The following is a 15,967-nucleotide window of genomic DNA, read 5'->3' on the forward strand; positions in this document are numbered from 1 at the left end:
AAGTTCTATTTGCTTCAAGAGCAGCTTTATAACATGGCTTTTGAACCACAATGGCTCTTTCCTGACGTCACATATTTGGTTGTCACATACCTATTTAATGGATTTTGTTGAGTACTCTTTAAACTTTGCCCATTTATACTCAACATTGTCAGTCTCAGAGATGAATGTTTCATGTTGACTGCTCAGGTAATCTGAAATCTAATTCTTATATCACTTTCTAAGCAGATATATCTTCCTTTACATTATATTTACACTCACAGTCAGAATGACCTAATGATCACTGATTCCCTGCTGCACGTTAACTGAGTCCAATATTTTGGGCTATGTTGTAAACATGAGATCTACATCTATTCTCTGAAAACTGCTTTGAAGAGCATGCCAGAGGGTACTCCCGTTGTACCAGACCCTCTTCCCATTCCATTCACTTGTCGAGCATGATGGAAAGCGTGTTTACCAGTAGGAGGGGGTCGGGAGGACTATAACGAGCTGCACTTTTGATTCCTTTTACCATTTATGGTGAAACTAATCATTCGTAAAAAGTCTGTCTGGTTGCAGCTTTTCCTCCGGTGATATTTACAAAACAGCTACAGTGTTGAGACTTGAGTTCCCCCGCCATAGACAGTGTTCAGGTAACTTTCTGGAATGCAGCTGGGTGATGTCGTCAACAACTGCTGTTGTTTGGACAGGGGTACACCTTCCATTTTCAAGGCATAACTGCAGTGAGTGAGTGCTGTGCAAGGGAATTTAAAACCTCAGTTTTCAGAGAAACCCCTGAAAGGGAAAACACACACAAGTGCACACTGTAAACACTAGTGTCATCACAAATCAAAGTTGACCAAAGTCAGAAGTTATTGATATTGAAATTAGTAATCAATAGGTGCAATAGTATTAATTGTGTCCCTCCATTTTTTTGACAAGGAAAAGGGCAGGGTTCCATGCAGAATTTAAACAAAAACCACCATCCCTATTTATAAGGTTACTTGCTGATTTAATTTCAACTGCTTCCTTAATCCTTTCACTGCTGTGTGTACACATCCCACTACACTGTTTCCCATGTGCTGTGGATGTATATACATCCACCACTTGGGTCTTTCTGCAGTGCTATGGATGTCTGAAAGTGTCCTGAGCCACCAACCTCTCATTGCTGTGAACAAGTTACTTCCAAACATTGGTGAATAAAAATGTGTTTAGCATTTATCATACAATTTATGTGCCTCATTGCATGCTGTCATTTGCAGGAAACCTTGTTTCAGTATCATGAATCGTTTATAAGATACAACCATTGTTATGACTACATGATTCATGATGCGCAAGGACGTGAATGGGCAAGTTGCATGCAGCCATCCTTTGTATATAAAACCCAATAATTTGAGAATGGAATGAGACATCCTTCAGCTCTCAGTTTTAAGTAAAATTTTGCTATCTTACCTACATTTCATTAACTGCAGTGTGTGAGCTAAAATCAACCATATGCAAAAATTCATGAGAGTTTAAAACAGAGTGCTGGGCCAGAATACAAACTCAGGACCTTTGCCTTTTGCAGGTAGATGCTTTACCAATTGAGCTACCCAAGTATGACTGACAACCCATTTTCACAGCTTTACTTCCACCTGTACCGTTCCTCCTACCTTCCAAACTTCACAGAAGCTCTCCTGCAAAACTTGCTAGACTAACACTCATATAAGAAAGGATATCATAGAGACATGGCTTAGCCACAGCCTGGGGTGTGATTCCAGAATAAAATTTCACTCTGTGGTGGAGTGTGTGCTGGTAAGAAACTTCTTGGCAGACTACAACTCTGTGCTGGACCAAGCTTCTAAATCAGGACCTTTGCTGTTCATGGGCACCCAAATATTTATTTCTTGATGGACGTGGAAAAGGATGGCTCTCTTGCCTCCTTTGATGTGTTGGTCAGGAGGAAGGTTGATGGTACATTGGGATATGTCATTTACAAGAAGCCTACTCACACTGACTTGCATTTGCAGGCTAATATTTATCACCATCTGGCTCAATGTGAAGAGGTACTTCATACTTTGGTTCACAGGGCCCATGTCATCTTGGACACTGAGAGTTGTCACCTTTCACCAGAACCATTGTAGTGAAAGACAGATCAGATGTGCACTGTGCTGCCAGCCAACTGTGCACCAGGTGAGTGATGAAAATACTGAGGTCACACCAAAGTCTACGGCCACTTTGTCTTACACAGGGAGCATTTCAAACAGGTCTGGTTGCATTTTGCAGAAATATGATGTGATATGTATTTTTCGACCACCATCTACCATCTTGTAGATTCTGTAAAGGATGACCTTGATTTGCATAAGGCATGTGTCTATCACATACCCTGCAGGTGTGACATGTTGTATATTGGTCAGAGTATGAGGACTGAGGAGGACAACTGTACTGAGCTTAAGAGTCACACAGGCTTACAACACCCAAGCAAATCCACCATTGCGGATCACTGTATTGGTATCGTCATCCTATGAAATATAACAACATGGAGATTCTGGCATGCCCTTGCAGGTATTGGGATAGTGTATTAAGGATGGAGCTGAAATGAAATTAGCAAGTAATATTATAAATAGAAATAGTGCTTTTGTTTAAATTCTGCAGGGAATCCTACTCTTTCCCTTTTCAAAAAACAGAGAGAGAGATTTAACTAAGTCATCCATTCATTATGAGTATCACTATCAATGGTGCTGGTGTTTATGATGTCATGTGTATGTGTGTTCCCTTTCCGGAGTTTCTCTGAAAACTGAGGTTTTAAATTCCCTTGTACAGCACTTACTTGCTGCAGTTATGCCTTAAAATGGCAGGGTTTGCTCCTGTTGAAATATCAGTGGTTCTCATCAACATCACTCTGCTGCATTCCTGTAAGTTATTTCAGCAGGTACAGTGTTCTCAAACCATCATGGATAAAATAATGGAGGAATGATTGCTTATATGCCAATCCGTGAATTCTAATGAGGAAGATTTTGTCTTTATGATCACTAGGAGAACAGTACGAAGGTGTTTGATTTATGTTCTTAGATTCATCTCTTAAAGCTAGTTCCAGAACTTTGTAAGTAGACTTTTGTCGAATACTTGGTGTCTGTCTTCAAGTGTGTGCTACTTTAGGGTTTACAGCATCTCCATGATGATGTCTTATAGTTAAAACAAACTTGAGACCATTTGTACTGCCTTTCTTTGTATAAGTTCAATGTCCCCTGTTAGCCATATCTAGTACAGGACCCACATACTTGAGCAGTATTCTATGATGAGTCACATGAGTGGTTTTTAAGCAGTCTTCTTTGTAGATTGATTGCAGTGTTCTAGTATCCTATGAGTGAACTGAAATCTGCCACCTTCTTTATCTATGACTGAGCCCATGTGATCATTGACTTTAATATCCTAGAACTTTTTACACTCAGGTATTTGTATCAGTTGACTAATACCAACTATGACTTACTGCTGTTGATAATATATTTTTTGTTTTGTTTTGTGGAGTACACAATTTTACAGTTTGAACACTTAGAGTGAGTTGCCAATTTCTGCACTGCTCTGAAATCTTATCAAGACCTGACAGGATATTTGTGCAGATTTCTTCAGATAGTACTGTATCATCTGAAAAAATTGACATTATTATTATTATTATTATTATTATTATTAACTTTGTCTGTGAGGTTATTAACATGAACAGCAAGTATTCTAACACACTTACCTGGGGCATGCCAGAAGTTACTTCTACACCTGTCAGTGACTTTCCATCGAAATTAAGACATTCGTTGTCCTTACTAAGAAGAGCCCAATGTAGTCACATATTTCATTTGATATCCTGTATGATAGGATGCAAGCATCAGAGATGAAATTTCTTAGATCCACCATCCAGAAGACCATGATGGACAAATTAAGGAATGAGGAGGTCAGGAAAGAAGCCAGAATAAAGACATCCCTATTAGATTGAATTGTCGCATCTAGTTTTCGATGATACAGGCATGTGATGAGAATGGAGCCAACTAGAACAGCCAAAATAAATTTGGAAAGACATTTGGGAGTAAAAGACTTCAAGGAAGACCTCAAACCCTATGGATGGACTTGATTATGGCTGATCTAGTGACCAGAGGATTGACAGTGGATGATGATCTTCGTGAACAGGTGTATTTTAACAGGAAAAAGTGGAAGAGGCTCATTACCAGTACCCGGGAAACTGGAACTTTTAAATGACGATGATGATGATGACCCTGTATGATCATATCTTTGTAAATAAGCATTGGTGTGGTACTGAGTCAAGTGCTTTATATAACTCATGAAATATTGCACCCACCTGATTGCCTTGGCCCCTGGATTTCAGAATGTGATGTTAGAAAAAAGTGAGCTTTGGGTTTTGTGCAAATGATGTTCACAAAGTCCATATTGGTTGGCATGGAGGAGGTCACTGTGTTCAAGATATCTTATTGAGCTTAGAATAAGTTCTAAGATTGTAGAACAGATGGATGTCAATGATACTGAACAATACTCTTGTAGCTTACTTCTGGTATCCTTGTAGATGGGTGTAACCTGTGTTTCCCTCTAACTACTGGGCACAGTTTTTTGTTTGAGGGATCTGCGATAAATCAAGGCTATAAAACTGGCTTACTAAGCTGCAAATTCTGTATAGAATCTAATAGGATTCCCATAAGGCCCTAAAGATTTCTTCAGTATTTTTGATTACAGTTGTTTCCCAGTGTCTGTGACACTACATTACTCATCTTTGCAATGTTGTGAACAATGGACTGGGACAGTTCTCCTTGAATTTCATTTGTGAAGGAATATTTGAAAATGAAGTTCAGCATTTCTGATTTCACTTTGCTACTCTCATATTTGGTTCTAGTGTTATCTGTAGGTGTCTGGACACTTACTTTGGTACCACTGATGGCCTTCACATATTACCAGAATTTCTTTGGGTTTTGTCAAAAGTCGTTTGGTATGATTGTGTTACGGTACTCATTGAAGCCTGCACACATTGTTTTCCTGACAGCCAAACAGGTTTCATTTAGCATTTCTCTGTCTTAACCGATAGCTTTATTTGGCACCTATTGTGGAGCAGTCAGTGATTCCTTAAAAGTTTCTTTACGGGAACTACATACAGTGGAGACTTCCTTGTATGATGAACTGGGTGAAGTCATTATTTAAATCTGAACATTTAATGTATTGTTTAGTGTAAATATGATTGTGAGACACAACATAATTATGTAACCTTTTGAAAATGGACACAAGAGGATTGTTTATGTAATATTAATTTATGAAATTTTTGTTTGTAAAGTACTTGTACAATTATTTTGGTGACATCTATAATATAACAAGACAGCTCAGAGATGATGAGTAACAGAGAAAGCATGCAGTTGTTGGAGGCTATGAGACTTTGTATAGAAGCAAATAAAAACAACTGGGACAGTGAACACATAGTACAGTACATCATGGCATAGTAAAATTCTGTTTTGCTTTTTGTGTTTCGAGTCTGTACTAATTGACCCCAGTCAGAATTATTCTAGCTGTTTCTAAAAGATTCATCTGATTTCATGAGACACTATTTTCTACATGAATGAAAACGGGAACTTAGGTTTGACTGTTAGTGATGTATCGAGTCTAAATGTTTACCTTGGCACCCTGTCCGCCAGTGCAGCATAATTTGTCTTAAGAGTACAGAACTATACATCCAGAGCTCAAACCATTCACCGATGGCAACAATAGTTTCAAGACATTGGTTTAAACCATTCAACGATGGCAACAGTAGTTTCAAGACACTTTTTTTCTGTAAGTGGAAATCCACAACCTGCCCCTGAATGCTTGCTGAAGAAGTAGAATTGATTTAGCAGAATTTTTGCATGTAGTCCATAGAAGTACATTCATCTTGCCAGCTGAGAATTAACCGTTTCTCATGTTGGAGATCTGGCTTCTTCCACAGTTGTGAGATCATACCCAAAATTTCATTTTTCTTTAGGATGGCTCCAAGTCATCCAATCTCACAGTACTAGTTTTGAGTCGGGAGGGGTGAGAGGATGTTGTGAATTTCTCCATCTATGTGCCTCTTTTTCCAACAGTATTGGGTTAATTGTGATGCTGCATAGCAGCAACAGTAAATACAGTAACTCCAGACACGCTTGCAAAAGTGTGGAATGAGTCTTACTGTCATTTGGTTGTTCATCATGCAACCACTGGACAACGAATTGAACATTTGTGAAAATCAAATGAAAACTATGATCCTAAACATAATTGTAAAAAGTACTCCAAGTTTGTACGTTTGCACACGTAAAATACGTGACCTTCTAAAATCAAATGGTTCTTTTGAAAATAAAAGCTTTATTGTCCTATGCATAAGTTGAAATCCACCCAAAGTTTCTATCTTCATTCGTGTAAATGATATAATCTTGTGCAACCAGATGAACCTTTCTAAAATAACTTGTACTTTATGTTAATAAACAGGTATTTTGGAATACTGTATTTAAATTCTTGAGATGCCAGAATCAGCATATGATTTCTGATTTCCAACCCCTATGTGGATGACTAATTACCTCAGGGACTTCATGCCAAATATATTAATTTGCTGAAATGTTTTTCATAATCCCTACTAACACACATAATATTCTAATACTTCCATTATGATTTTGGTTCATATTGGTACCATATATAATCCTATTAGCATCAATGTATTTTATTTTTTCCCAGGTAAATTCCATTTGGTCAACAAAAATGGAAGAATAGAGAAATCAGTTGATGCTCACAAAGGAGCCATTTTTAGTGCTCGTTGGAGCTATGATGGTGCAGGGCTTCTAACAGGTAACTGAATTACTTGGTCTCAGCAACTACACTGTGCTTGAAACTTGTCAAATAGATAGTCACTGTTATTTTTCTATAGATCATACATTATGATTCAAATATATAATAAATAATAATAGATATTATACTAATCTATTTAAAACTTAATGTCATTTCATAGTACTATTAAAACAGTTGGTATTATACATATGATTTTTGGATCATCTTATTTTTTCTGTGAACTTACAGCCATTGTACTGTACATTGCTCAATTAAACAGTTCGAACAGAAAAAAATGCATTGAATTTATATAGGCTGATTGTTATGTATAAATTTCTGTTTGTTTAGCATTATCATATAGAATTCTGTTAGCAGATAAAATGAGTTTTCTTAAGGTCATTCTTTTTATAGTTTTTATTAATTTATTGGATTATTGGAAGGGCTTTGGCTACTGGAAACAATGGATTGGCTAACTTAAGGGTGGACGCAGGGGGATACCATTTTGTATACACAATTTTGAATCAAACTCTGTTCATTTACATTGGTTTCATCAAAACGTTGGACTATTTTGTCAGTACATTAAACAAAAGTAAGGATATGTCATCGATGCAGGACACATAAACATGTGTTCAGACAATTTATTTAGCTTTCAGTGAGAGGCTGTTTCTAAAGTTTAAGCCCAGCATTTTACACATACGCATACAATTCCTCCTGTGGTGTTGTGGACTAGAATAGACCTACAATAATTACTTGCCTGTCGTAAGAGGTGTCTAAAAGGAGTCTTAAATCTAGTCAGACTTTAACATTGACATCTTGGTTATTATCAGGACAATCATCAGTTTTAGCCCATTTCACCTTTCCTTCAACTTTTTTGGTGTGCTTACATATACTCTTATTTTATGGTTTGACCTCCTTGTTCTATAAACTTTTACAGGTGCAGGCCATTTGGAGGAGGACATCTAATGTGCTTTGAATGATGACATAATCAAGTAGCTTGAGGACCAAAATGGAAGCAGACATGTATACATCTTGTTATATTGTTTATACTAGTAAATGTCTTCCACACTATTTGCCAATTGTCCATACAAACTAACCCACATACACGAAGGCCTATAAGACTCATTTACAATTGATAAAAAACATGTGATTTAAAGTTACATTATGTATTGGGAAGTCAATGCCCATACTTGACATTCTTGGCTAACAATTTACAAATCTCAGTCACAACACTGACGTAGATGACAGATGCTCGAGTACATTACCCAGCACCTAAAATCTCTTGTAAGTTGACTGGTCCAGCAGGGTACAGCCGTACAGCAGTGTGGGGAGTGGATACACCCACATCTCTCAGTTTGCTCCCTAGAGTTCTCATCGCACACTCCAATGGACTCCTGTCTAGCATTCACATCAAATCCTGAAACATTATTTTGTGTACTAAATATGATTTAGCCCGGCCAGCTACCCGCACGGTCTAACGCACTGCTTCCCAAGCGGGAAGGTGTGCCAGGCCCTGGCACAAATGCGCCCGGCAGATTAGTGTCGAGGTCTAGTGTGCAGGCCTGCCTGTGGATGGTTTTCGAGACAGTTTTCCATCTACCTTGGCGAATGCAGACTGGTTCCCCTTATTCCTCCTCAGTTACATTGTGTTGGCGATTGCTGTGCACCATTTCCATGTATGTGTACCCCAAATTTACTCTATCACGCAAACATTTGGGGTTACACTCATCTGGTATGAGACGTTTCTTCCGAGGGGGGTGGGGCAATTGTGTGGGTGGGGGGTCAACTGGGGGCCACACCACACAATAACCCTGGGTTCAGAGTGGGGTGGCATTGGATGGGTGGGCTGCTGTGGCCTGTTGTGGGGTTGTGAACTACTGAGGGCTACAGGGGAAAAAAGCTTCTCCGTCATTTCTAGGTCCCCAGTTTAATGCAATACAATACAATACAAATATGATGTTGAATACCTTCTTCACATCACATGGCATATGCTCTCCCTATTTATATTGCAAAAGCAATTATGTAGGATTTACATCAGATAGGATTAAAAAGCATTCACATTTTAAACATTAATAAATAGAGTTAAATGCAATGAAAGAAAAAATGAACTAACAAAGTGATACACACAGATACACTAAGATACTATTCCTAATTTTTACAGTACAAAATATGAACATCATCCCATTTCAAAATTGCAAAAGGATCTACTTATTTAGTCTCATGGCATATATATATATATCAAATTCTGAAGCACAAATCTATTACAAAACATAATTATGTAGTGTATCGTAGATTTTAACTCAGTCAATAGATAAGACAGAACTTTAAAATTTACATCATCTTACATACCCAAATTCATGACAAACAAAACACAATTATATAGTCGAAATCCGCAAATAGATTTAAACTCAGTCAATAGATGAGACAGTACTCTGGAAATCACATCATCTTACATATTAAATTCATCACAATGAAAAAAAATAGGTACTTATGGATCATGTCTAAACGCTTTCAGTTTAGTGATATTGCATAATCCAAACATCATCTTAGATTTAGGATACACAAGCCTGTATGCATTAGGATGTGGATTTTCAAGAATTTCGAATGGTCCAATATAAATATCGATTTTTTTTTTTTTTTTTTAAATCGCAGATGTTAACACTTTAGATTTCTCTTTGGCTTTCACTGTCACAAGATCTCCTACCTCAGACTTAGAAAATCTGCCTTTACCATCATGTCTCTGCTTTCTCCTATCCCCCTGTTTTTTCATCATCTCCCTAACACACTCTTCCCTGTCGTGTGGTGACAGAATTTTACATGGTGGAAACTCAATATTCTCAGAAATAATGTTAGCTCTCTGCGATTAAACACGATTTCAAATGGTGAAAAACTTGTTGAAGAATGTTGTAAGCTGTTCATAATGTCCTCAAAATCATTGACATAATCTATCCAACTGGTATGATTCCTGCTACAAATTGTTCTAAACAGCCTTCCAGTGACTCTCATATATCTTTCTGCAGGTTTGCTTGAAGGATGGCACACCAAGATTAGGATGTGCCTTATTTTGGTGTGATCAATGAAACCTTTCCAAGTCTGTGATTTAAACTGAGAACTATTATCAGATAAAATCATTTTAGGAGTACCCACCTGATGAAACTTAGAGATGATGTGCTTACTGGTAGATTTCTTAGGAAGAAACAGCTTTATGAACTTTGAAAATACATCAGCCACCACAAAAACATTACAAAATCCATTCTTGCACTAAGGCAAAGGCCCATAAAGAATCACAGACATGAGATCTAGGTTAGTATTAGGCAGTATGTTTTGCTTTTGGCCTCTGCTTCTTTGGTTACTTACCTTTACTCTTTGACATCTGTCACAGCTGGCAATCTTCTTCTTGGCTCTCCTTCCTATGTTATAAAAATACATGTTTTCCTGAATCTTTTGTGTGCATTTGGTCAATCCACAATGACCAAAGCTCTCATGTGTATAAGTAATTAAAGTATCAATACACTGTTCCAGCCAACACAGTTTTCAATCCTCCAAGTCAGTCTTAAGTCTCCTGAAACTAATGCAAGAGATCTATGTTCAATAACACCTTCAACTTCAATCTCCCAAAATAAATGAGCACCAAACCAACATCAGTATTCTCTGTCATAATACAGAAAAGGAAGAGACAAATCTGGTCTGAACAATATCTGACTTTGACACAACTGTCCTTTGATCTCATTGAAAGCATCCTGACACTCTTGATTCCAATCCTAAATGGTATTCTCTTTCGAAAGTTTGCACAAGCATAGAGCATTCAAAGCTTGGCTACCACAAAATTTTCTGTAAAATCCAGTTAAAGCTAAAAAAAGACTTAAGCTTTTTTTTGTTGCGAGGAGTAGGAAAATTAGCAATAGCATCAAGTTTCTCTTTATCAGGTGTAATTCCTTTCTCAGATATAACATGTCCTAAAAATTTAACTTCTTCCACACCACATTTATACTTAGCTATTTTCAAAATCATGCCTCCTGAGTCTAATTTTGAAAACACATCTCTTAACAGATCCAAATGTTTTTCCAGAGTCTTTTCAGTGACCAGAATGTCATCAGCATACACTGTTAATTTTGAACTCACTTCACTTCGCAAGATAGAATCCAGAGCTCTTATGAATTCAGCTACAGATACATTTAGCCTTAATGGCACCACACAGTATTGAAAACACTTACCTACACACAAAAATGCTGTACACTTTCTAGAATTAATTTCTAATGGGATCTCGTGAAATCCAGAGGTCGAGTCCAAACTAATAATGTATTTTACATAATAAAATTTGTGTAACAGCTCGTCCATGTTCTCAGGATCATCATTCTCTCAAATAAGAAATTTATTAACATGTGAAGAGTCCAAAACAATTCTCACTCCACCATTTCTCTTAATTACCACAACTAAAGGATTATTGTAAGCACTCCTACTTCTCTCAAGTACACCCCATGTTTCTGTTTTCTGATTTTCTTTTTCTACATCTTTCCTTTTTGAAAATGGTATATTATATGGCATGAGAAAGAAAGGTTGATGATCTCTAAGGTAAATCATGTACTGCCTTTGACTTTCCCTCATTTTTCACTAATCACATTTCTGAATTCCAATAACAAATCCCTAAGTTGTTCCTTTTGTAGGTCATTGAGAGTCGTAGCTTCCCTTACTTTAGAATATACTACACATTCAAAATCTTGGTCCTCAGTGTCATCAACATCTATGTCATCATTAAACACCTGGCACTCCCCTTGGTTCACAATGTTTTGCAAATAGTTACAACATTTCCCACATTTCCCAACATACAGAAATTAGTTTTCACATAAATATTACTTTTAGGTTCCAAAATAAACAATTCTTTAGCACTCCATCCAAAACAAGCCTCAACTTTCACTATCGAATCCATACAGAGAGTTATATTTTCTTCCAGTCTAGGGGTCACTAAGCATCAATGTTCAAAGGTTTTGTCTTCTATACTAAACATTAGGAGTACCTGAAATTTTACCAATTTGCTTTGCTTACCTGTAGCTCCTCTGATCTTTACACCTACTATGAATATTTCCACAAAATTCTTAGTATACTTGATCTTGTCTCTAAATTGTTCAGATATGCCATGAATCTGGCTACCTGTATCAATTAAACAGTTCCCTTCCCACTGATCAATTTTAATCTTAATGTAATGACTCTCAAAATGTGAATCATCTCTGTTATTAGACACTTCTTGTAAAAGATCACTTTCTGTTTTGTCAAATGCTACATCCACACTGTCTTTACAGGGTTTTATAAACTTTACTGGTATCATAGCATTACTTTGGTTACTCATCTTGTCAGGTAAAGGTTGAACACAGTGAGTGGATTACATAAAACACCATTGCTTGAATACAGATTTTTGTGAATGCAGTTTTCCTGAACTGCTGAAATTTTTTGATCTAAAACATTTACATTAGTTTGCATATTGTTTTCAACATTTAAAAGTTTTTGATCTAAACTATTAAAGTTTTGTTCCATTTTTTCTCACGGCCTTCTGTTGAACTCTATTAACATTCTTCTCCTGATCTGCAGATTTTGCAACTAACTCATTTTCCAAAACAATAAATTTATTTTCCAAGACATCAACTTTTTCATTCAATACCTTGTAAACTCTCTGACAACTTGTTTTTTAACTCTGAAACCTGATTGCTTAGTCAGTCTATTTAGTATTGTACCCTGTCCGGTTTCAGTTTTTGGGTCATTTAATTGTCCTTTTAGTGAAGTAAATTTTTCTATTAACTGTTTGTTAACTACACTAAATTTGCTATTGTTATCTGTCTTCATTTCCTCTAGTTTTGCCAAAATTAATTGCAAAATATCAGCTTTTACTCTCTTTGCAGCTTACGTTTTCACTTGGCTCAAACATGTCCTGCCTAGGTCCCACATTTTTCACTTCTGCATCACTACCACCATCATCTATGTTCATTTTGTTAACAATGTTAATATGAGTCCACAAACAAATTAATTTCACAAATTGTTTGTACTTATCTTTCCTTTTTGATGTCCCTGGTTGTAGTTGTAAAGTTCTCTTTCAATTGATCTGGTCTGTTGTTGGTAGTTCCTCGTCACTGTTGATGTGACTTTGTTGGGCAACTCTCAGTCTTCTTTCTTTGTGTGATCAGAAATTCATTTATATATAAACTGCAAATGACACAAATCACTGTCCCTTCCTCTGCAACAGACAAAACTTCATTATCAGTCAATTGATTCGCGACAACGCCCACGCTTATAATCTTACCCACCCTCACATCACTTGTTGATTGTCACTCTCTTCCAAATTGCCTCTTTTAATAAGCTTCAAGAGGAGTAAGACTTACAATAAACTTTTTTACTTATCTTCTTTTCTCGTAGTTGGCTCCAGTTCTTCAAGTCTAGGGATGGTTCTTGAGGCTGAAATTTTTGACATTGTATGTTCCAAATGACATCATAACGCTGAAGTAAGCCTGCTCTGTAATTTCTGTTTCTGTAATTTTTATTATATCACATTTTTCTATATCACTCTATCTTTACACTCTCCACTTTTAAATCTAAAATTACATTGTTATTGCCAAAATTGAAAACATGTCTGATCACATCAGAGGCATGCCCACTACTACCTCATTCTGTGGTACTAACAATTTCCCAAAGATTTTACAAATTTGTTTAACAAATGACTTTTTATTATTATTTTATAAATGAATCCAGAAATAAATTTAATAATCAGCATCAGTTTGTGCAATTAATAGTAGGAATTTTAAGTGTGCCAAATATTTCATAATTTCCAATGTTTGTAAAAGAAGAGTAATCTTAACTGTATATACAGGGTGTATATAAAGTCCATGAACACTTTCAATTATTTATTGTACAAGAACTAAACATTGTACAGATGTCATACATATTGCATTTTGAAGATAAACTCTGGAATTTTTTTTTTTTTTTTTTGCAAACGTTCAATATGTGGACCACGAGTGACCCAGCAGACATCAATACAGTAATCGAACTCTTGCCATACCCATCCCTTCATGGCATCGTCGACTGTGGCAGTCACTTCCTGTGTTCTCTCCCAGAGCTCTGCTACATCACGTGGTGAGGGCAGTACATACACCAGATCTTTAATGTGTCCCCACAGAAAAAAGTCACACAGAGTGAGATCTGGTGATCAGGGAAGCCATTTCATGAAACAGCTGTCCCCTTCTGTAGCACAGCTGATCCATTGATGCGGCAGCTCCATGTTCAGGTACCCACAAACTTCATGATGAAAATCGGGTGGAGTCCCACCCTGCTGAAAGATGAACGGAGAGTCCAATTGCATTTGAGGCATCAGCCATTACTCCAACATGTCCAAGTCTCTCATTATGCACTCCACATTCACTTCACTCACACTGGGACATCCACTTCTCTTTGCCGGGGACAAGCAACCCGTCATAAAGTATTTGTTGTGCCAGTGGTAAATGGCCTTCTTTGTTGGTGGCTTCTTACCGTACTTGGTTTTGAACATCCATTGAACAGCTGAAGCACACTTGTTTGTATCAAACTCCAACACACACAAAGCTCGCTCCTCACATGAACTCACCATGTTTGCGACTAGTGCTGACTATCAGCAAATTACCAAACTATGCTGTGGTGGTATACAGTAAAAACAACTTTCAAGATTTCTCTTCAAAATGACATATGTATGATATCTGTACAATGTTTGGTTCTTGTGGAATAAATAATTGAAAATGTTGGCGGACTTTATGTACATCATGTATAGAGCAAGTACATATCAATTGTAACAAAGAAAATAAGTAATTTCTTTTTATACATTTTATCCTGAAATATAATATGTCATATACAAAATCATATGAAATTCTTTTAGTTAAACAGCTGAGATAATATTAACCTGTTTAAAAGGTAGAAAGTATTTTTGGTATCGATAACTTAATTGAAGAAAGGTAATGCTAGAGTAGGGTGTCCCTTTACACTACCCATCTTATGTGATGATGTTTCACAGCCAACAGTTCAGACTGTTTACAAATCACCCAAAAATGGATAGACTAGCAGGGATACGACTGGAGTCTGAGCACAAGGACCTCCAACTGTGCCCTCCTGCCTCACGGTATCCACCATGGTGTGTACCCAGTCCTATGGTTTGGGTGGACCTCTTCCAAGACCCTAAGGAATGTGCTGACACCACATTTTTCCAATGTAAATTCCTTTAGTATCTCCATGTCTCACCCATTTCAACAAGCATCTGCACAGTGGATCAAAGTCAACAGCAGATTTGTTTATACATTTGCACACACAAAGGGGCAGGTGAAGTATTCTCTGCCTAACACATATATGTAGCCACAAAAAAACTTCCTTGTTTTTAGAGACTCCATGACCTGCTTAAAAGTCATATTTCAGTGCTATCCTGGAAATGTTTTGGTTTCTGACAGCCAAGACCTATTAGCTGACTCGTAGCTCCAGAATAGTCATCTGGACACTGAGCTGCAGGGGTATTTTGGGAAATGAACTTAGTGACAAATTAGCTAAAGAGGCAACCGCAATAGACAAACTTAAACTCAGAGTGTTGGTCACAGACCTACAACTCCCACTGTGATGCCAAATTTTGAAAATCTGTGATATGGACTACAGGCTACTACAACTCTAAACAGGCTGAGGGCACTCAAGGGTACCACCAAGGCATGGCATGCTTCTCTCCAAACACCTCAAAAAATGCCATCTCACTTTGCTGATTATGTCTTAGCCACATCAGACTTACCTACATGTTTCCTGAGTCAAGAGGAGTGACCCCATTGCAACTATGGGAGTCACTTTACAATAGCCCATTTTCTCACAGTGTGTGCCCTGCTGGCTGATCTGAGACAAGCTATCGACTTGTCTACCTCTCGACTCCAGATACTTGTGGATGATGGGAAAGCAGCTAAAAAGACATAAATTTCTTGAGGGGAAGCGGATTATATAAAGAATTAAATGCACTTCAATGTTCAGTGTCAGGGGTGGATGCGGGGTAAGTACTCTTCACTGCGGTGTGTGCCATGGCTGGCCTCAGGATACTTTCCACCACTGAAGTTTCATGCCTTTTAAATTTTTTATTGCATATTGTATTTATTTAACTGTTTAAACTAATTAGCACTCTAATCTGTACAGTCTTCATTTTCTCACCTCATTTTAATTGTACTGA

The 15,967-nt window shown here is 37.2% G+C and overlaps 1 protein-coding gene across 3 annotated transcripts in view; it reads left to right on the forward strand.

The window, feature by feature from the left end:
- The window catches only part of LOC126162193 (intraflagellar transport protein 80 homolog), a 432,276-nt gene that overhangs the window by 37,344 nt on the left and 378,965 nt on the right, over positions 1 to 15,967 (forward strand). For all 3 annotated transcript variants that reach the window (XR_007535032.1, XM_049918521.1, XM_049918522.1), the window contains exon 3: positions 6,682 to 6,792. Coding sequence is in view for 2 of the 3 variants with exons in the window: in XM_049918521.1 (XP_049774478.1) it covers positions 6,682 to 6,792 (111 nt within the window). In the remaining variant the exon portion in view is untranslated. The remainder of the gene's footprint in view (positions 1 to 6,681; positions 6,793 to 15,967) is intronic.

The sequence above is a fragment of the Schistocerca cancellata genome, chromosome 2 (assembly GCF_023864275.1).
Source record: "Schistocerca cancellata isolate TAMUIC-IGC-003103 chromosome 2, iqSchCanc2.1, whole genome shotgun sequence".
NCBI classification, from domain to species: domain Eukaryota; kingdom Metazoa; phylum Arthropoda; class Insecta; order Orthoptera; family Acrididae; genus Schistocerca; species Schistocerca cancellata.